This window comes from Propithecus coquereli, unplaced genomic scaffold, assembly GCF_000956105.1.
Source record: "Propithecus coquereli isolate 6110/MARCELLA unplaced genomic scaffold, Pcoq_1.0 Scaffold44, whole genome shotgun sequence".
NCBI classification, from domain to species: Eukaryota; Metazoa; Chordata; class Mammalia; order Primates; family Indriidae; genus Propithecus; species Propithecus coquereli.
The window spans coordinates 11,361,771-11,384,638 of NW_012150174.1; the positions used below are offsets into that span (position 1 = coordinate 11,361,771).

Consider the following 22,868-nt stretch of genomic DNA (forward strand, 5'->3'; position numbering starts at 1 on the left):
AAATTGGTTGTTGATGTGGAAAAAACCCACACATTTAGTGTTAGAAGTGTTATGGGTAAAAATAGTACAACTAGGAACATACCTAGAAATGACACAGATGATAGAATTAGCAGACAAGAATGTTAAAAGAGCTGTTATGAATTTACTCCATGTAAAGAAGGTAGAGGAAAATACGACTATGATGAGGAGAGCAATGGAGGAAACAATTAAGACTGAAATCAAGCTTCTAGAGATGAAAAGTACAATACCTAAAACAAAAAAAAAAAAATACACATCGTGGAATTAGACATTGGAAAGACAAGATTAGTGAATTCAAAGACAAAGAAATATTTCAAAATAAAACACAGAGAAAAAACACTGAAAAACAAAAACCCAAAGTACGGGTTCACAGTGAATGATGAAACAATATCAAGCAAGCTAACATACATGTAAATGGAGTTCCAGGAAAAAAGGTAGAAAAAATATTAGAAGAAATAATGTCGCCATTTTTTTCAAATTTGATGAAAACTATAAACCCACAGATTCAAGAACCTCGAAAGACCTCATGTGAAAGAAACATGAAGAAAACTATGCCAACACCTCATAATCAAATCACTGAAAACCAATGATAAAGAGAAAATCTTTTAAGTGGCCAGAAAATGGGGCATGGAGCAGACATTGCAAACAGAGTAACAAAGAAAATGGCAGAACAGCGCTCGCCAGAGACAATACAAATCAGAAGACAGCGGAGCAACACCATTAAAGTACTGAAAGAAAAAAAACCCTGTCAATTTCAACTCTATTTCTGGCCAAAGTATCTTTCAAAAATAAAGGCAAAATGAAGACCATTTCATTCAAGTTGTCCTGAATACATGAAAAAAGGAAAAAGACCATTTCGCATAAACAAAAACTAAGAGAATTCATCACCAGCAGGTCAGCACTGTAAGAAATGTTAAAGTAAGTCCTTCAGGGAAAAGAAAAATGATACTAGATGATAATTTGAATATACATATGAAGAGCATTGAATATGGTAAATATGTATATGTAAATATGTAGGTATTTATCATCAAGATTATATTACACATCTTGACCAAGTGGGATTTATCCCAGGAATGTACAGTTGGTTTATCATCCCAAAATCAGTTACTATAATACACAACATGAATAGAATAAAAAACAAAACCCACATAATCACCTCATTGCAGAAAAAGCATTTGACAAAATTCAATGCCTTTGTATGATAAAAACACTTAACAAACTGGGAATAGAAGAGAATTTCCTTCTCTTTTATTTCCTTTGATAAGGAGAAATCTATGAAAAACCTGCAACTAACATCATACTAAAAGGTGAAAAAGCGTATGCATTTCCCTACTAAGATCAAGACAAAGATGCACACTCTTGATAAATGTATTCAACATTGTACTGGAGGCTCTAGCCAAGATGATTGGGCAAAAAAAGAAACAAAAGATACCCAAATTAGAAAGGAAGAAGTAAAACCATCTCTAGTCATAGATGACATGATCTTGTACAAAAAAAATCTAAGGTACTCACTAAAGAACTATTGGAACTAATAAACAAGTTCAGCAAGTTTGTAGGATACAAATCAGTGTACAAAATCAGTTATATTTCTATACACTTGCAATGAATAATCCAAAAATGAAATTAAGAAAACAATTCAATTTACAAGAGCATTAAAAGGAATAAAACATAGAGGAATAAAGCTTTAAAACTAAGTACAGAACTGTACATTGAAAACTACAAACTATTTTGAAAGAAAGAAGATCTAAATAAACAAAAAGACATCCTGTGTTTATGGATCAGAAGACTAGATAATGTTAAATTGGCAATACTCCCCAAACTGATCTACAGATTCAATCCAATCTCCATCAGAATATTAGCTAGCTTCACTGCTGAAATTGACAAGCAGATCCTAAAATTTTTAAGGAAAAATCAAGGGATCCAATATAGTCAAAATAATTTTGAAAAAGAACAAAATTGCAGAACTCACACTTCCTGATTTCAAAACTTACTAAAAAGGTATAGTAATCAAGACAGTGTGGTGTTGGGATAAACACAGACATAGAGATCAATGCAGTGATATTGAGAGTCTAGAAATAAACTCAAATGTACAGTCAATTGATTTTCAACAGGATGCCAAAACTATCCAATAGGGGAAAGAATGGTTTTTCTCACCAAATGGTATTGGGAAAACTGAATATTCACCTACATGCAAAAGAATGAGCTAGGATCCTTATCTCATACCAGTACCAAAATAAATAAATCAAAGACCTAAATGTGGAAGCTAAAACTACAAAACTCTTAGAATAAAACATAGCATAAATCTTTGAGACCTTGAATTAGGTAATGGTTTCTTACATATGGCATCAAAAGCACAAGCAACAAAAGAAAAAATAGGTCAATTAGACTTCATAGAAATTTAAAACTTTTGTGTTACAAAGGACACCATCAAGAAGGTGAAGACAAACCAGACAATGGAATAAAATATTTGCAAATCATATATCTGACAAGGGTCTTATATCTAAAATATATAAAGAATGTTTACAAATCAGTAATAAAAAAGACCAAGAACCCAATTAAAAAATGGACAAAGGATTTGAATAGACATTTTTCCAAAGAAGAGATACAAATATTTATAAGCATATTAGTTATAATTAGTCATCAGGGAAATATAAGTCAAAACCACATGAGATACCACTTCACATTCACTAGGATGCCTATAATTAAAACTACGGATAATAACATGTATTGGCAAGGATGTGGAAAACTGGAATCCTTGTATATTGCTGGTAGAAATGTAAAATGGTGCAGCCACTTTGGAAAACAGTCTGACAGTTCTACAAAAGGTTGAACGTAGATCCTAGGCATATACCCAAGAGAAATGAAAAAATATGTCCATACAAAAACTTGAATACAAATGTTCATAGCAGTATTATTTATAATAGGAAAAAAGTAGAAACACCCAAATGTTTATCAGCTGATGAATGGGTAAACAAAATGTATATCCATACAATGGAATATTATTAGGCAACAAAAAGAAATGAAGTATCGATACATATTACAACATGGATAAACCTTGAAAATATTATGCTAAGGAAAAGAGCCAGTTACAAAAGACCACATATGATGTGATTCCCTTTATATGAAATGTCCAGAATAGGCAAATCTATAAAGACAGAAAGTAGATTAGTTGCTACCGAGGGCTGGGATGGGTAGAGAAAAGGGGAGACTGCCAATGGGCATGGATTTTGGGGGTTAATAAAAATGTTCTAAAATTGTAGTGATGGTCACACAACACTTAAAACCATTAAACTGTGGATTATAAATGGGCAAATTGTATGGCGTATGAATTATATCCCCCCAAAAGTGTGATTTTTTTCACCTTTCTGATGATAATGGGAAATTTTTAAACAGTGTTATTTTTACAAAAGAGATAATTGACTGTTTAAGGCAAAAATAATATAATAACAATGTACTACTGGGTTTATAACATAGAAGCAAAATGCATGACAATAACAGCACAAAGGGAAATAGAATTATATTGTTATAAAATTCGCATGATACTCATAATATTATCTGAAGGTAGACTGTGGTAAGTTGAAGATATTTATTATAAACCTTAGAGAAACCACAAAAATTAATAAAAACATAAAAAAGAGTTATAGCTAGTAAGATAAGAATGAAGATAAAATAGAATCATAAAAAGTACCCAATCCCAAAGAAAGTAAGAAACAGGAAAAAGGGAATAAAGAATGGGAGGACAAATAGAACACTAACAGCAAGATGATAGATTTAAACTCAACCACATTGATAATAACATTAAATGTAAATGGTCTAAACACTCCAATTAAAAAGCCAAATATATCAGCTTGGATAAATGACACAATTATATGTTGTCTAAAAGAAACCTGCTTCAAATATAAAGTCAGTGACATTCAAAGTAAAAGAATAGAAAAAGATATTCCATTCAAACACTAATCAACCGAAAACTAGAGTGATTATAGTAATATCAGACCAATTAGACTTCAAAACAAGGAATATTACTGGGGATCGAGAAGGACATTTCATATTGATGAAGGGTTAACTCCCTGAGAGTGCAAACAATCCTAAGAACAGAAGTTCAATATACATGAAACACAGACTGAAAGAACTGGGGGTAGGGTGGTGGGGGGCTAAGAAGAAAGGTCTAGGGAGCAGCTCTAGTCATCTTTAGCTTAGAGATGGAACTTGAAGCCATGGTAATAATGAGATTACCAGAAACAGATGTAAGGGAGAAAAGAGACCAGGACATAAGAAATTGTGACAAAGAAGACTGAGAAATAATAATCAGACAATAATAGCACAATGGTAGATGGAAAACAAGGAGAATGTGGGGTCATGGAGTGCAAAGGAAGAGTGTTCCAAAAGCCAGAGTATGTTCTGTTATGTCAAATGCTGCTGAGAGGTAAAATGGGAACTGAAAGGCTTCATCTGGATTTACAGTAAAAATCGTTGGCATGAGAAGCATGAGTAGTGAAGGAGGGGGTGCACAAAAGCCAGGTTGGAGTGGATTGAGGACTCAGCAGGAAGTGGAGATAATGAACAGTGACTTTGATTGCAATAGGCTTGGCAAAGAAGGGCAGGAGACAAAGAGGCTATAAAGTCAAGGTATTTTGTTGTATTTTTAAACTAGGTTACAGTGGAAGGAGCCAGGCAAGTGAGGGCACGGAGATACAGAGAAGGGAAGGAACAAGCAACAGAGCAAGGTACGGGGGGGCCCCGGGGGGTGGGAAGGGTTATTAGATCTCTGGTGGGGAAGGTAACCGGAGGAGGGACACCTATCGCTCAACATGATGCGGGGCAGAGGCACAGATAGGCACGGACGCAGGTAAGTTTGGAGCTCAGGGCAGAGGTTAAAGTGATTTCCTCCTGAAGAGTTTTCTTTTCTCTGTGAAGACAGAGTCTAGGTTGACTGCTGAGAATGAGTAGGGAAGCCATGATGTAGGAAACCACAGTAAGTCCTCACTTAACATCGTCGATAAGTTCTTGGAAACTGCGACTTTAAACAAATGACAGCAGGTCTTCAAATAATATCATTTCATTCAACATCATTTGGTTATAACATTGATGAGAAAGAAACTGGTTTTATAGTATGTCGTTTCACTTAAAGTTACAATCTCCAAGAACCTATGGACGACGTTAAGAACTTACTATAGAGAGTAATGTGAGAGCTCTGAAATAGTTGTGGAGGAGATGGAGTAGGCCCAGGCTACAGAACTGCTGGGCATTGCTGAGGGCTCAGTAGAGGCTGTGGACCATCAATTTGGACCAGCGTCAATCCAGGAAGGAAGAAATCCTCCCACCTCTCCAAACCAGGACTGGTGAAGGTGGGCAGTTGCCATGTTCTAAGGTTGGGGTAGGAGACTAAGGGGCCAGGTGGTGAATGCTGTGCAGCTGAAGTGACAGGTTATAGGGTCCACATAGGACAGGAACAAGAGTCAATTCAGACTCAGGGGCCTGAAGGTCTCTAAGAACAGACACAGTGGAGGTAAGGGTTAGGGAGACACAATGCATAGGAGGTACAAAGAGATTAAGGTTTCAGAGGTGGAACAGTTTCAAATGGTGACAAGATGCCAGTAATGGGCAGATGAAATGGGGATGACGTTCAACAAGTTGAAGACTACAGGAAACTCAGAGCAGGTTATGGAGACACTGTCCTCAGGGACGTGAAAGCTCCATATAGCGGTAAAACCTAGGATGAAACACTGAACCAAGAGCCAAGCTTCTCCTGCTGTGCTGTATCCCTCAGTGGCCGGACCGCCTAACTTTGCCACTGATTATGGCTATTCGTGACTTGCGGAGGTAAGCCAGTCCTCAACCGCAAGGCTGCCTAGCTCCTCACTTGCCTTGTCCATCTACTTACAGTCCTGTGTGCCCACACAGGACTGGTTGACATCTTCAATTGTGCAGTTTTGCCTGACAATAAGGGACCCTGGCAGAGTATGGAAGAGTCAGAGTAGTTCTGGGGGCCCTGGGTGAAGTAGAGAGGTCTGAATCCCAGAAATGAGCCAGCCCAGAAGTCCCGTATGGCCAGGAGTCCCTGCCAGCCAGCCATCAGCTGTTGACTCATAGTCCACAGTATGCTCAGAGCCTCCACACACGTCAGGCAAGGTCATAGCCAAAGGACCACTTGCTCCCAGTAAGGCCTTGACTCCCACACAGTGAGGCTGCCCCCTCACCTGTGGTGCAGAGAATGAGCCCTGAGCAGGGGGCCTGCATTCTAGTTCTGATTCTACCATGAACTTGCAATGTGACCTTGGATCAAAACCTGAGGCCTTGGTTTCACCTGCCAAGCAAGGCGTTGGGTGTGGGATCTCAAAGACTCTTGCAACCTTGACAGTGGGTGCAGGAAGGAGACTCCCATCAGCTCACATCACTCAAAATGCACCAGCTGCAGCAGACAAATGAGCTGAAGCCTTCAAGCCTCATTAGCGTCACCACAGCAGAGTCGTCCCTCCGGGGTTCACTGCTTGCACCCCTCCTCCCCCTTCCCAAGAGCCTCTGAAGCAGGCTCAAGCGATGCACCTGCTCCCATCTTTCCCTTCATGAGATTTTCTTTAGACTAAAAAGTCAACCTGGCCTGAGACCTGAGGCTGTGTGTAGAAAAGGAGAGGCTCAGGGGGCCCCTGCCTTGAGGCCACACCTGAGACCCACAGCGCTCCGCAGAGCTTCCTTTTTAGGGCACTGTCATCACAAATGTCACATGAGGAGGCAGGCCAGAGCCTCAGATGCCCCCGTTTCTCTGGCCTGGTCCGTGGAAGGACAGGCAGACTGCCCATTGCTGGGGACCTCAGCAGCCACTCTGCAGCTAGGGTCAGGATCCCCTTATCTTGCTTCATCTGGACACAGGGCTGAGCCCCCTCCTTCACAGCTGTTTCTTACCATCCCCCTGGGACAATTAATACATCCTAGGGACCCCAACATCATAAACAACAAATGAAGTCCCGGTCAGGGGCCCTGGGCGAGACCCACCTCCTGACTGCGAAAGACAGGCCCGAGTGTGCCAGCCTGGGGCGGGGAGTGTCTGCGTCTGAGTATCTGGGCATGGGAAGGCATGGGGCATAGGGGCTGGGGCAACACCATAATTCCCTCAGTGGTCCTGGGCCGTAGTGTGACCACATGGAGAGGACACCTCCTCAGTCCCAGGACAGGCTGGCGACCTGGGCTCTTTCATCAGCACCACCTGGCTAGAGTTGGGGCCAAAGGACCACGGGAAGATCCAAGAGGAACAAACCAAGGCCACAACAGCCACAGTAACTGCAGATATTGTGGTCACACCCTCCCCCAAACTCCATTTCACACACAGTTCCCCAACAGATGTGGGGTCCATGGCCACTGAGCCACCCACGCCCTCCCTGCTGTGGGTGGCCTTCCTGGGGCCAGCACTCCCTCCTCCCCTGCCAGCTCACCAAGCGATCTCCCTTCCTTCCTTCCAGTATTTCCTCCTGCTTGTTCTCCTGAGGAGGAAAAGAAGGGGTGACTCTCCACACACTTGCTGCCTCACCTCGTCATCCCTGCCCACTGCCTGGCCAGACCGAGGTCACTCAAGGCTTCCTTCAGTGCCCGGGTCCCAGCGCCTAGTAGGTAAGTTATGGGATGGATCGGGTGGAGGGGCTTCCACAGGGGGCTCTCTCCATGGACGCTGGACTGTAGGCAGGGAGTCCAGAACCAGGGCAGTGATGGCCAGAGCCGTGGGAGGGAAGCACTGGGAGTGGGGATGGGCAGAAGCTGGAAGGAGGCGCCCACCAGAAGAGGGAGAGGGCAGGAGTGTGGAGCCTCCAGAGGCCTGGAGGCAGGGGGAGGCTCTTGCTCCCGTGGTGGAGCAGCCCCTGAGATCCCGGGCAGACCCTGGAGTCAGGAAGCCTCCCTGGTCACCTGCCTAGAGCCTGAAGGGTTTGGGGGCACGGGCTGTGGGACCCCATGTGGTGATGGGGGAGCAGCACCAGAGGAAGGGAGGCCTTGGAACGGCAAAGGGGTGAGGTCAGTGAGGGTGGGTGGGTGATGCAGGGGCAGGGTCCATGGGCTAAAGGCAGGGGAGTTGAGTGCTTACCCATCTCTTCGGTGGCCCCGTTTCAGGGGCCCAGCTTTCCTGTGCTGCTTTGAATGCTGAGATCCCATGGGCCGGGGAGTGCCTCCTGGGAACAAAATCCCTGTCTCGGCAAAAGAAAGAAACCCAGAAAGACGGCAGAGGTGTCCTGGCCCCCATGATGGCCAGAGGATGGGGTGAATTTGGGGTATGGTCCTGCATCAGGCTGCACAGGAAGATCTGGAGCCTGTTGAAATTCCCTGTATTCAGCTCAGTATTGAAGCCAGCACAAGCCCACTTGGGTGTCTTCCTTATCACCGTGGCAACAGCCAGACTAACAACCACCACCACTGATTAATTAGGACATGGAAACTCTTCTGCTGGGTAGTCTCCCTCCCGAACCCTCAGGACCAGACTGAATCGTCAAGGTCTCAGTGGCCATGCCACACAGGGACACCCAATTGCTGGTCTCCATGGCAACAGAGAGCAAGTATCCCTGCATCTGTAGGTTACTATAGCAACCCAGGCAGAGCCAAGTGCACTGAGGACAAAGGCCCCATCTGAGGAACCACAGCCAGAGGACACATGCACTGCTGCGCTCTCTGTGGCCAGCCCTGTGCTAGGGCTCAGGCTCTGTGCTGGCAGGCACACACTGCCTTTTGGGGGCTGATGGCAGATCTAGGCTTTGCTTGTCTCAATCCCCAGCCTCTTGTCCCTTTGCTCCACCCAAAGAGCACCTGGGTGATCTCATCCGCTCACAGGGTTTCACCTACCACAGCCCACCCACTGAGAATGTCTAAGCCTGCATTGTGGGCCCAGCCCTCACCTAAACTCTAAGCCCTCTTACTACCTGCTGTCTGGATACAGCACCCTAGATGTCACACGGCACCTCACACTGAGGTTTGTATGCAGTTCTGGACTTCCTGTAAGTCTGACCATTCATTCTGTACACTCTGTCTCTGTCCCCAAGGCACCATCGTAGCTCCTGTTTTTCCCTGCCCACCTCCCTCCGCCAGTCCAGACAACCATCAAGCATTTCTGATGCTATCTACTGAGCATCTACTCACCCCCTTTTTTAGACCCACTTCTGAGTCAGGGTCTCCTTGTCTGTTAATTGGAGCTTTGATCAGGATGGTGTCTATGTCCAATTTGCTCCTATCAAATCCACCCTCCAACTGGCACCACGGTGAGCTTTCCAAGGTCAAGTGCCCTTCCCCTGCTGAAACCCTTCAAGAGCTCCCCACTGCCTCAGGACAGAGCCTAAGCTGCTATACTCTGTCCGAGGTTCCTGCCAGCCTGTCCAGCCTCACCTACCACCAGGCCCTCTCTAACTCCCGTTAGAGAGGGAGTCCTGTCTCTCCCTTCCGTCCCTCTTGCCCCATTTCTTCTCCTTCCTTGTCCATCCTTGGCCACACACTTATAAAAAATGCACCTAGATTTTCAACGAGAGCTTGGAATAATAATTAGGGATAGGATCCAATTTCAAATATCTGAGGGGAAAGTGATACCCAGATACAAAGCCAGACACTGCTGGCCCCCCTGCTGGATGCTGGACACCTGGGCCCTCATCTCCAAGCAGAGACTGCAATGGTCAGGGCAAGAGAGTGCTTTTAAAAGTGAGCCCATTCTGTCAACTCTTATGGCCTCCAGGAAACAGAAAATCACAGACTTCCAGCTGAGAAGGTCATCTCAGGCTCAGAGGGAGGAAAGGTTAGAGCCAAGGCCAAAACCAGGTTTCTCAATATGTAGGCTGCTGTCCTCTCTAGTTGGACACATGCCTCAAAGCTCCAAAGCCAGCCTCAGGGAAGTCAGTTCAACGGGTGCATGCACAGATATACTGCACGTGGGCAGCTTCCAGGTGGGGGAAGTGTACGTGTGCACGCACCTGCAATTGGAGACCTCATCCCTCCCTCTCTCATAAACTCTCTTTCAGTTGTCTTCTGTCCTGCAGGTGGAACGGAACCTCCCAATCATAGTCAAAGGGCATCTCAAAGCCTATACTCAGGCCAGCAGGCTGCTCGCTCCTCCCAGAGTGGTCCCTCCACCTCTGCAGTGGCCATTTCTTCTTCACTTCAAGCCCAAACACATCTCTCTTTGGTTCTAATTCTGTCCTGCAGGGCCCTATGGAATGTGACTCTTCAATTTGTCATGGTGCTTTGCATTAGCAAATTTAACGGTGAGCACAATGCTCTAAGGAGGGCGATATTATTGCTATTTCACAGAAGGGGACATGAAGGCTCAGAGAGGGGAGTGGCCTGCCCAGTAAGTGGCAGAGTACAGAGGAGGAAAAGGAATGACCTATGACTGCCAGGCTGGGGGACTGGACAGCTCTGTGTACACTGGGGGCTCAGAAGGGAGATCACAGCGTAGAACAGGCAGGGCAGAGGTACTTCTGATGCATGTCACCTAAGACCCTTGGGTCCCCACTGTGACAGGCATGTGGACACTGAGTGGCTGAGAGACCTGGACCTTAACAGGACAATGCCTCAAGTAGCAGATACAATTTGGCTTCTTGGACACCCCTTCAATGTTGATCTTTCTGAAATGTTTATCCCTTGGACTAGCTGAGCACAGCCAGGGACAGGGAGAGCACGTTCTATGGTGCCAGACCCTGCTCAGCAGAAACCCTTCAGTGAGTGAGACCTACCCTCTGCAGAAGGCTGGTCAGCAAACATCCATGTCACTGCAGCGTCTCACCTCCCTGTCACAAACAGATCAGCACAGTCTTCCTTCAGCCACATGCTGTCCTCTCCCTGGGAGGAATGCAGGCACATGTAATTTTCTCCACCTCCATACATGTCCAGTGATGTTTTGACTTCCTCTTAGATCAGTGTGTCAGGGACACTGTCAGGCAGGCCTGCTTACCCAGCCCCGGCTGGACGTGATTATAGGAGTGGAACAAGACCGGCATGTTCTGTCCCCCAATTACTGCAGCAGTTACCATGGCAACCTGCAGGCCCTCTTTCAGGGCCTTGAAAGCGGCAGCAGGTCCAGAAGGATAGAGTGGAGGATGGGCACTCAGGAAGGACAGCCCACGGAGAGGTCCCCTGGGTCCTCTGCTGCCCTGGGCCCCTGCTCAGAAGGGAGTAGAGGGTGAGGGCTCAATGGGGACTGAGGGCAGTGGGCCGGCCCAGGGGCAGGTGAGCTGAATGAGGCACTCACTTGGGGCACAGAACTTAAGGATGTGCCAAAAAACTCAGTGATCAAGAGATATAACGCTTACATTAAAATTAATGCAAAAATGCCCGTGATAAACAGCGATGGGATCAAGGTAAGGCAAGTGAGGTCAAGTCCTGCAAGTCCAGTTTGGATCCTGCTTCTTTATAAAGATTTTGATTTTGTTTATTACACACGTTTTTGCACATTTATTTTGATTTTTAAAAAATATTTCATGAAATATTATTTACCTTGATTACTGAGCATTTTGGAGGTCCCTTAAATTTTGCACTTGAGGTAAATACCTCTCTAGCCTCACCCTAGTCTCAGCCCTGGAGGGGAGGGACAGACTGAAGCGGTGTAGGAAAGACCCTGAGGTAGTCGAGATTGCATGGTAGCGCAAGCAGCTGGGAGACGTGGGTTCACGTCTGTCAACTGCAGGAATTCCTCTTGGATCTGACAGAATCCAACTCCGATTTCACAAGACTCTGCCACACGAAGATGGCTGTGGGGCAGCACAGGTGCCTAGCGTGCACATGGGCCCCCTACATACTGTGGTGACAGTGACTCATAAGGTGGCTCCCATCTCCTGCCCTCCCTCAGTTGGCTGCTACAGGGAGGAGAGGGGAGAACAGGGGGAAAGGGGAATGGAGGGGGCGGGCAGGGAAGAGGCTGGCAGTTTTGCATGACTGGGAGCAAGAATGGCAGATTAGCTGTAATTGCCTGAAGCTCAGAGAGGCTGTTGATAAATGTTACTAATAATCAACCTTCAGATCTGACACCCAGCTCAGGCTGGGATTACTGTTTTGAATGGAAATTGAACCCAAACCAGTAATTACCCCGGTGAACGATGCCAGTCTTACTCTGGAGCCTGTTCTAGGCAGAGAAATGGCACCTGCATGTCAGTACCAGCCCATGAGGGAGAGGACTCAGCAAAGGACTCCTTCCTGGGGTCACGCCAAGAGCACAAACTGGCCTGCACTCTGCCCATGCAATGGGACAGTTAACAGGAATACCTACCCTTCTTCCTAGGACCTGCAGCAGGTGAGGAACCCCTGCCTGTCATCTGCAGTCTGTAAGCAGAGTCCGGACCTCAGGCCTCACTCCTACTGTCCTTCCCACCTTGGGCTGGGTGGAAGTCCCTTGTTGACATCATCCTTAGCTGTCAAAAGCAGTAGCTTGGGGAGGGAGGGCTGTCCCCCTAACATAGCTCCAGCCCTCCAAGCCTACATCTGGGACCCTTGGACAGCCACACATTGTTCCTTGTTAGACTGGGAGTCACCTGGAATAGCCTGAGCTGGGCCAGGTGAGAGGGGCAAGGCCACAATAGGCCCTAGAGCCCATAGAGCCTGGTCTCTGGTCCGTGCTTGCTCCCTGCACCAGACAAAGTCCAGGTATGCCTGGAATCTCTACCTGGAAACAAGCAGCATTCTCTGGCCCTTCTCGTGTCCCCTTGGTGCCTCTCATCCTATCCAGAGGCCCCTAGAATGCTGGCACCACCAGGAACTAGGCGAGAGGGGGAAAACGCTGTTCCTCTCTCTGAACTGTTCCCCTCCCCAGGGTATGTTCTATGTTGTGTCCTCCCTGGCTTCCCACTAGGGTAGCTGGATACTTAAAAAAAAAAAAAAAAAAAGAAGAAGGAAAGAAAGAAAATAAAATGCACTGACAAGCTACGGTGTTATGAATGGTGATGGCGCTCTCTCCTAGTTACACATCACTCACCACCAGACACCTTCTGCCCTCTCTGCTTTGCCAGGGCGAGTGGCCCAGAGGAGAATAAAACAGCCCCGCTCTCAGGAGCACCCTGTGGGGAGGAGTATGACCAGGCAGGTGATTACAACTGCAGGTAGTTCTAGACGGCCCCTTCCAACGGGGTAAAAATGTCCTCATCTACAGAGACTGAAGGAGTCGAGCTGCATCAGGGGGCAGACAGAGCTGGTCAGGCCTGTGGGATTCAGAGTGTGTGACCACCGCCTTTGAAGCTGAAAATGGACGTTTGACAGGCCAGCTAGTGTCTGGAGCCCCCTAGGGCTCCAGAGCAGGAGCTGCCACCTCGAGAGTGCCACCTAGTGACAGCACAGCAGGAATGCAGCTCCGTCTTCAGGCCCAGTTTTCCTCAGCTCCTGTCCTGCCACTGGAATGGACCCCTGAATTCAGATGTGCCAAAGGCAACCAGGGAAATGGTTTTCAGTTTGTTTGCAAAGGCCTGGGGCTTGGAGGAAAGGAGGCACAGTAGGCCCCAGGGTCTGGAAGCGGCAGGGGAGCAGGAAGGGGAGGGGTGGTGCCTCTGGAGCTCCCTGGCTCCCAAGCTCCCCTCCAGGGCATAGTGGCACCCTATAATTATCTGCTCACTCAGCAGCGTCTCCCCACTACTCCACTGGGACCTCAGCTCTGTCATCAGCCCACAGGGCGAGTGACAGGAAGCCTGTGTTCAGAACGGGCCTGCTTAGCCTCACAGGTGCCAACACAGATTTGGGGGTCCCAGAGAAGCTGGGTTCATCATCAGTTAAGTCCCCTTGTTCCTGTGACCCAGGGAGGGACCCGCTTACAACCTGGAGTCAGGCCAGGATCTTCCCTCAGCCCTCAGCTGTCCTGTTGGATTCTGAAATGCTTTTGCTCCAGCCATTTTCCTCCCTTGCCAAACAGAGTAGTGACCAGATGTGAGGTGAGCAGTCGAAGTAATGTTCCCAGGTGTGGACAGCACTCAGCCTCAGGTGAGCCAGATGTGTGGGGGGTGCAGAGAGAGGAGGGGGGAATGTGCCCAGGTGTCTGGGTAGAGGAGGAGAATGGAGTAGGGTAAAAGGGTGCATGCCTTAGGGAATATCTCGGAGGGGTCCGCACACTTTTTCTTAAAGGGCCAGATCTGAGGTTGTAGCGTGAAAGCAGCCATAGATGATATTTCAACAGACAGACGTGGCTGTGTTCCAATAAACTATTTTTTAAAACAGGCTACCAGCCCACTGGCCATACATCCCCAGTCAATCCAAACTTACTGCCCACCGGAGTGGGGGTCCATGCTGACCACTGAGGCCACAGAGCAGTAATAACCTCATCCCAACCGCTGCCAACAAGTGCCAGGTGTTCACAGAACTACTAGCCTACTTCACTGCTGCCTCTTAGGGTAAGGCTGGGGCTGGGGTGCTCATGGTGCCACAGGGCATAAGGTCAGGGGCTGGAGTAGGAAAGGTCAGAGTGGCAAGAAGCTTGGCCATTCTGGACCCGCAGATCTCACTCCTGCCCTCCTCGCCTTCCCCCAAGCACTCAGGTCGCGAGACACTCACCTGCAATGGGAGGCTCTGCGCAGTCGCTGCTACTCCCCTTTCTTCCCCTAGGGGGTCCCTCTCCGTCCTGCTGCCTGAAACCGCAAAGCCAGGCGGGGAGATGGGGCTGAACTGCCCCAAGGACAAGCCGCCAGATAGATGACACCGGGGGGAAGGCGACGTGGCCCGAGGGGGAAAACGTGTAACCCGGCACCCGGACCGAGGGGCCGAGGAGAGGCCAGGCTGGAACCGACCCCTGCCCCGCGAGGCCGGACCCAGCCGGCCCCCACCCCGTCCCGCGACACACTGCGGAGCCTGCGCGAGCCTCCCCGCCCCAGCTCCGGTGCCCCCGCAGGTGGTGGCGCCGCCCGCGAGTCGCCGGCTCGTGCTGGCCGCTGGGCTCTCCAGTTACACTAAAAGTGAGACCGGGGAAGATGGTATCGAGGCCCAGCGCGGCCTCATCCAACATTGATGCGGCCCTGGATTGCCCCAGATCCCCTCGTGGCAGACGCGGGGTCCCGGCTCCCATCTCCTGGGGGGTGGGCCTGGCGGGCAGGGAAGGGGCTTCCGCCCCGCAGTTCAGTGCCCAAGATCACACAGGTACTGTTCAGCCCATCCGTCTAAGGGGACCCCTCTGGCACCATGGGGCCCTGCTTAACAGGCAGCGAGAGCTTTTCCCCCATCAGCAGCTCAGAAACTGCCCAGGCAAAGGCGGCTGTGGAAGCAGGCTTATGGCCCCATCACTCCGAGTCTTGGTCCTGTGGAAGGGCAGCGCGTACCCATCCTCCCCAGCTTCCCAATTCCACCCCCCTACCCCCACTGCTACCAAATGGAGGGGCAAAAGAGGGAGGGAGGGGGCTGGCCAGTCTCTCCCGCCCGCCCCTACACACAGAGTCAATTCTCACCCCCCCACACACACCACCTTCCACTCAGAGACACACCACTCACACACATCCACATGGCAACCCTTGGTGGCACACACCTCCTCCCCGCAAAAGTGCACAAACTCAATAGACAATGTGTACACACCGCAGATACACTCTTACTGGTGCACACAGATGCACACGCTCACAAAAGCCTCTCCCAGAGGAGCCGGCCCCATCACTGCCTCTGCTCTCAGATTTTGCAGATGGAGAGGAGGGAGTAACGCCCAGAATGGCAGACTGAGGAGGGAGGGGCTGGTGCCAGGAGGCAAGGCCCTCTTGGTACACTGAGGTGTTCCTGGTGCGGTGTTTAGTTGGTCTGCAGTGCCTGAAGGGGCGTGGAGGCAGAGCCGGCTTGGGATTAAGTCTTTACCCAGGAACCTGACCTTGTAAAGAAATAATCCTGGGCCAGCCTGACTCCAGAGCTTCTCAGATACTGGGACCTCTTTCCCCTGACCTGAGCTGTGTGTCCCTCATTCTCACACTAGGTTCCAGGCTGCTGGCACAGTTCTCTAGCATTGTTCACCTGCAGAAATCTGCCTTTCCCTGGGCAATAGCACGGACAGGCTGTTCCCTGAAGCCTGCTGACTTCTGCACAGAACCCAACACTCACACACATCTAGGGTTTTCTTTGTCCATCTTCGGATCAGAAGGACAGAACACCTGCCCAAGGCTGCAGGGGGATGGCCAGGAACACATATCTGAGCCTAGAGATCTAACTGCTGCACCTTCAGGACAGCCCACACCGCTCAGGATGGAGAGAAAAGGTGTGCCCCTCTCCCAAGCACATGCTGGGCCAGAGTCTCCTGGCTGGGACACAGGCTCAGCTGGCAGTTATCATCAAAGCACAGGATTTTCCAGAGGGAAGGCATTAGGTGTCAACAGATACCCATGAGCCCCTGCTTGGCAATTGTTCTCCAGATTGACATAGGGCATAGCTGGGCATAGCTGGTCATAGCTGAGACTTCCTTCCACCTTTGGTCACAGATATAGTGTCCCTGCCCCAAAGTCTTTTTGCTTTTGCTTGAATGCATCCAATGAATCTACCTGGGAAACCACAGTGCCTGATGACGTCAAAGCTCAGTGTGGGCAAGTCCCAAAGGATTTGAGAAGTCTTTGCCTCACTTGCATAACTGCCTCCTCTCCCCAACCCCTAGTTGCCCTGAGCCCAGTCACCCCAACTGCACGAGAGACAGGCCACTCCCCAGTCATTGCCCTCTGGAGCCACCCTCATTGACCCCTCTACCACTGCCCCCATTTGTCCCACCCAGTCCAGTCGTCTTGGTCCTGTCCTGCTATAAATCCATCAAAAGAGAAGTAGCTATATTCCAAAAGCTCTGGAACAAAGCAGGAGCCCAGCCACCTGCCCCTGGTGGCCACCCCAGACCCCCTGCACAGAAACCCCTAAGCTGGCACTGTCATGGCCAGGATCTCCAATCCCAGCTGTCCTGTTCTCATCCCTCCACCGCATCCTTTCCAATTGCAGAACACACACTGAGGCCACTGGTCATGTACGCACAGAATGGCAGAACTAGAAGCGTGCTTAGTCAACCAGTCCAGCCCCTTCAACTTCACGGAAAACAAGCCCAGGGAGCTGAATGACTTGCCCAGAGGCAGAAGGGGAGTTAATGGGGAAGTAAATCCTGGACTCTGACTCTCTTCCTGCTTTATAAAACCAAGTGTGCAACATCAATTACCCTGATTGATTAATTCACATTGTATGCCTGTAGCAAAACATCACATGTACCCTATAAAGATATGCAAATATTATGTACCCATAATAATTAAAAATAAAAAATTAAAAAAAAAAACAAGTGCGCCGCCAGTGCCAGCATCACTCTCCTTATCTCAGAATAAGCTCTGGGGAGCCTCCATGCCACAGTGCTCAGCCTGGCTGCCCCCAGGCCTGCTCTGCTCTGCTCCCACTCAGTCTCTGTCAGCTGCCCTGCTGATTCTCAGCAGTGGTGACTGGAGTTAGCTGGGCTTGTCCCTATGGGTCCCTCTGTAGTGGTTGTCAACAGCTGTGGCACGTGTCCAAGTCCTAAGAGTGGAGGTCTATTTCAGTGTCCTTATATACTTGTGAATTCTCCACTGGGACTAAAGGCTTAGTCCCTCTTGAGGGAGCTAAACCTTGTCACCCAGGCCTCAGGCACTGGCTAAGTCCCCAACCTCTAAGTCCCCATCTGATCCTGCTTCTCATCCTTGACCTGAGGCCCTGCAACTGTGCCCTCTCACCCAACTGATCCCAGTTGTTATCCACTGAGTCTTCCTTAGCCGTGTGTCTTCAGGCCTTGGACTGCCTCCCTAGATGTGGTCCTGACCCATCTCAGCATCCTCCCTTTCCTGCCTACTCTCCTCACAGAGCTCCTGAGGACAGGGCCTGCCTGGGTCACCACACCTGTCCTTGCATCTAGGAACTGCCTAACTTTCAGATTGACCTGGACAGAAAAGTCTTGATATTAGTGGAGGTCCCCTGGAGGTCCCCGGGTAATAATAACAATAGCTAACAATCAAATAGCACTTACTGTGTGCCAGGCAGTGTCCCAAGCACTCTACGTTTAGTAACCCTTAGGCATAGTGACTCATCTAATGCTCACAACCACCCTATGAGATAGGTACTATTATTATTTTCCCCTTTTTAGATGAAGAAATAGAAGCTCACAGCAGTTCAGTAGCTTCCCCACGGTCACAGGTGTCCTGTGCAAGTGACTTGAATACTGTGAAGGAAGAAGAAATATCTTTCTGGAACACTAGAAAGCAGAAGCCCAAGCCACTGTTCAGAAATATCTCTGAATTCTGGCTCCTCCTACTCCAGCGCCACCCCTGGCCAAAAGTATGTAGCTGGAGAAGGCTGGGTGCAGTGGCACACACCTGGAGTCTCACCTCCTCGGGAGGCTGAACTGGGAGGATTGCTTGAGCCCAGAAGTTCGAATCCAGTCTGGGCAACATAGCAAGACCACGCATCATCACCCAAACCAGAAGCATGTATTGTGTTAGTGTTAAGTTCTCCTGGAGTAGTAAAGCTTTAGTGCAAAGGGGCTACTTTTACGATGAGAATTTGGCTACTTCCTCAACTTGACAGAAACCTAAGCATGCAGAACATCACCAGCAACTGCATGCTCCATCTGGGAACCAAGGGGCCAGAAGAAAGCCACACCAAGATATGTTGTGGAGGAGGCCAGTGTTGTTCCATTGTCGCCAGTAAGCTCTAAGCCAATTAAACCACGAACTCACTTCACCTACTCCATTTTTTTTTTTTAGAGGTGGGGTCTCGATCTGTTACCCATGCTGGAATACAGTGGCATGATCATAGCTCAAGGCAGCCTCGAAGCCCCAAACTCCTGGGCTCAAGTAATTCTCCTGCCTCAGCCTCGTGAGTAACTGGGATTACAGGCCCACGCCACCATGCCTGACTTTCACTTATTCCATGTGTATGTGTCTCTTTTTGCTAATCCAAAGCCCATCTGAAAAGATACACAAACAGTATCTCATTCAATTCTCACAATGGCCCTTCACTGTAAGTAAAATATCATTTTACAGATGGGGAAATAGACTGAAGATGATTAAGTAATTATCTACTTGATACACTTCTGAGTGATTTCACCTTTGTTTCTGTCCTTTTTATAAGTGGCAAATATGGCTTTTTGTTTTTGGGTTTTTTTTTTTTTTGAGACAGGGTCTCACTCTGTTGCCCAGGCTAGAGTGCAGTGGTGTCATCATAGCTCTCTGCAACCTCCAACTGCTGGGCTCAAGTGATCCTCCTGCCTCAGCCTCCCGAGTAGCTGGGACTACAGGTGTATGCCACCACACTTGGCTGATTTTTCTATTTTTCGTAGAGATGGAATCTTGCTATTGCTCAGGATGCTCAGATATGATTTTTATAATTAACAAAGCAATAAGGATTTCCTCTTACTGTGCCACATTTACACAGCTATTAAGAGGTGGTGCTGAGATTTGAGCCCAGGTCTGTCTAATATCAAGATTCAAGCTCTACTGACCCCTGTGTGCCATCTCTGTAACCCAGTCTCTTGGGAGTCCCAGCTTTCCCTAGACATGTGTTACAGGCCATGTCGTGCTCCCTTGCCCTTCTCTCTTATTCAAAATTTAGTACAAAACTACAGTAATCAAAACAGTCTGGTATTGGCATAAGGATAGACATACAGAGCAATGGAATAGCATTGAGAGTCCAGAAACAACCCATACATCTACCAACTGATTTTTGATCAGGGTGCCAAGTCCATCGGATGGAAGAAAGAATAGTCTGTTTAACAAATGGTGCTGAGACAACTGGATTTACACATGGAAAGAATGAAGTTGGACCACCACCTCATACCATACACAAAAATGAACTCAAAATGGATCATCGACCTAAACATAAGCTCTAAAGCCACAAAATACTTATAAGAAAACAGGTAAATCTTCATGACCTTGGATTTGGAAATGGATTTTTAGATACGATACAAAAAAACCATAAACAACAAAAGGAAAATAAATGAATTGGACTTCATCAAAATTCAAACTGTTGTGCTTCAAAGGACTTTATCAAGAAAGTGAGAAGGCAACCTACAGGATGGGAGAAAATATCTGCAAATCAGACATCTGATAAGAATTTAATATCCAGAATATATAAACAACTCCTATAACTCAGCAACAAAAAGACAACCCAATTAAAAAATGGGCAAAGGACTTGAATAGACATTTTTTCCAAGATATAAATTATCAATAAGCACATGAAAAGATGCTCATTAGTCATCAGGGAAATGCAAATCAAAACCTTAATAAGATGCCACTTCCTAGACTATACAAGGATGACTATAATAATAATAATAACCTAGAAATTAACAGGTATTGGTGAGGATGTAGAGAAATAGAAACTCATGTACATTGCTGGTAGGAATATAAAATGGTGCAGCCTCTGTAGAAAATAGTTTTGTGTTTTCTCAAAAAGCTAAACATAAAATTATCACATGATCTAGCAATTCTACTCCTAGGTATATAGTACTCAAAAGAATTGAAAACAGAGACCCAAACAGATATTTGCACACCAATCTTCATTGCAGCATTTTCACAATAGCCAAAAAGTGGAAATGACTCAAGTGTTCTCAACAGATGAATGCATAAACAAAATGTGGTACATGCGTAGAATGAAATATTATTCAGTCAAAAAAGGAATGAAGGCCGGGCGTGGAGGCTCACGCCTGTAATCCTAGCACTCTGGGAGGCCGAGGCGGGTGGATCATTTGAGCTCAGGAGTTCGAGACCAGCCTGAACAAGAGCGAGACCCCGTCTCTATTAAAAATAGAAAGAAATTGCTGGACAATTAAAAAATATATATAGAAAAAAAATTAGCTGGGCATGGTGGCACGTGCCTGTAGTCTCAGCTACTTGGGAGGCTGAGGCAGGAGGATCGCTTGAGCCCAGGAGTTTGAGGTTGCTGTGAGCTAAGCTGACGCCATGGCACTTTAGCCCGGGCAATAGAATAGACTCTGTCTCAAACACACACACACACACACACACACACACACACAAACACACACACACAAAAGGAATGAAGTTCTCATACATGCTACAACATGGATGAATCTTGAAAATGTTATGTTAAGTTAAATAATCCAGACACAAGGGGAAAAATATTATATGGTTCCATTTATATGAAATGTCTGAAATAGGCAAATTTGTAGAGACAGCAAGTAGATTGGAGGTTACCAGGGGCTGGGAAGAGGGGTGAAAAGAAGTTATTTATTAATGAGTACAGAGTTTCCATCTGGGGTGATACAAAGATTTTGGAAATAGATAGTGGTGATGGTTGCACAACACTGTGAATGTAATTGATGCCACTGAGGTGTACACTTAGAAATCATTGAAATAGCTCCTTTTATGTTACATATATTTTACCACTATTAAAATACTCCAGCTGTATTGCTATACATTAACAATGAATAACTGGAAATTAGAATTAAAAAAATACCACTTACAAAAAAATACCATTTATAATATCATTCAAAAATATGCAATACTTAGGGATAAATCTTATAAAAGAGGTGAAAGACCTATACATTGAAAACTATAAAATATGCCTGAGAGAAATTAAGGTGATCTAAATAAGCAGACATATATATACCATGCAAAATCTCAGTAGGCTTTTTTGAGAGGTAGGGGATAGAACTTGAAACACTCATTATCAAATTAACATGAATTTGAAAAGGACCTAGAATAGTCAAAGCAACTTTGTGAAAGAAGAACAAAGTTGAAAGTCCTAAACTAACTGATTTCAAGACTTATTATAAAGCTGCAGTAATCATGACAGTGTGTATTGGCATCAATAAAGACAAATAGATCAATTGACTGTAATAGAAAGTATACACATAAATTTACAATAAGGACAACTGATTTTCTATAAAGGTATGGAAGCAATTCTGCAGAAAAAGGAAAGTCTTTTTCAACAAATAGTGCTGGAACAATTAGATATTCATTTTTTTAATGAACCTCATATCATATACAAAAAGATAACTCAAAATATAACACAGACCTAAATTTAAAACATAAAATTAGAAAATTCCTAGGTGAAAACCTTTGTCACCTTGAGGTAGGCCATGATTTCTTCGATATGACACCAGAAGCACAATCCATAAAAGAACAAATTGATAAACTGTATTTCATCAAAAGTAAAAACCACTACTCTTGAAAATACACGTGAGAATGAAAAGAAAGCCACAGACGGAGAAAATATTGCAAATCATATATCAGATAAAGGACATGTAACCACCTAGCACTCTGGAAGGCTGAGGCGGGAGGATCGCTTGAACTCAGTAGTTTGAGACCAGCCTGAGCAAGAGTGAGACCCCATCTATAGCAAAAATAGAAAAATTAGCCAGGTGTTGTAGCATGTGCCTGTAGTCCCTGCCTCGGGAGGCTGAGGCAGGAGGATGGCTTGAGCCCAGGAGTTTGAGGTTGCAGTGAGCTACGATGATGCCACTGCACTCTACCCTAGGTGACAGAGTGAGACTCTGCCTAAAAAAAGAAAAAAAAAATGTATTCAGAATATACAAGGAACTTTCAAAACTCAGTAATAAGGAAACAACCCAATTTTAATGAGGGGAAATATTTTAACACATACTTCTCCAAAGAAGACATAGGGATAGCAAACAAGCACATGAAAAGATGCTCAACATCATTAGTCATTAGGGAAATGCAAAATAAAGTCACTATGAGATCTATTACATGCTTAATAGAATGGCTAAAGTGAAAAGACTGACTATAAAACTGTCACTGCACCAAGAATGTGGATGAATTGGAACTCTCATACTCTGCTCATGAGAATGTAAAATGGTCCAACCACTTTGGAAAAGTTGGGCAGTTTCTTAAAAATTTAAATGTATACCTACCATATGATTCAGACATTCCACTGCTAAGTATTTTTCACAGAGAAATAAAACATAAGCTCTAAAGCCACAAAATACTTATAAG

The 22,868-nt window shown here is 46.6% G+C and overlaps 1 protein-coding gene across 2 annotated transcripts in view; it reads right to left on the minus strand.

Moving 5' to 3' along the window:
- The window catches only part of TUB (tubby bipartite transcription factor), an 87,229-nt gene that overhangs the window by 53,382 nt on the left and 10,979 nt on the right, over window positions 1-22,868 (minus strand). Inside the window, exons 1-2 of one of the 2 annotated variants that reach the window (XM_012654359.1) lie at window positions 8,087-8,267; window positions 7,446-7,493 (exon numbers count right to left, since the gene is read on the minus strand). The exons of the other annotated variant lie outside the window; for it this stretch is intronic. Of the exons in view, the coding sequence (XP_012509813.1) occupies window positions 7,446-7,493; window positions 8,087-8,154 (116 nt within the window). The 5' untranslated portion in view covers window positions 8,155-8,267. Of the gene's footprint in view, window positions 1-7,445; window positions 7,494-8,086; window positions 8,268-22,868 lie in introns of those variants that run through there. 2 annotated transcript variants of the gene reach the window in all.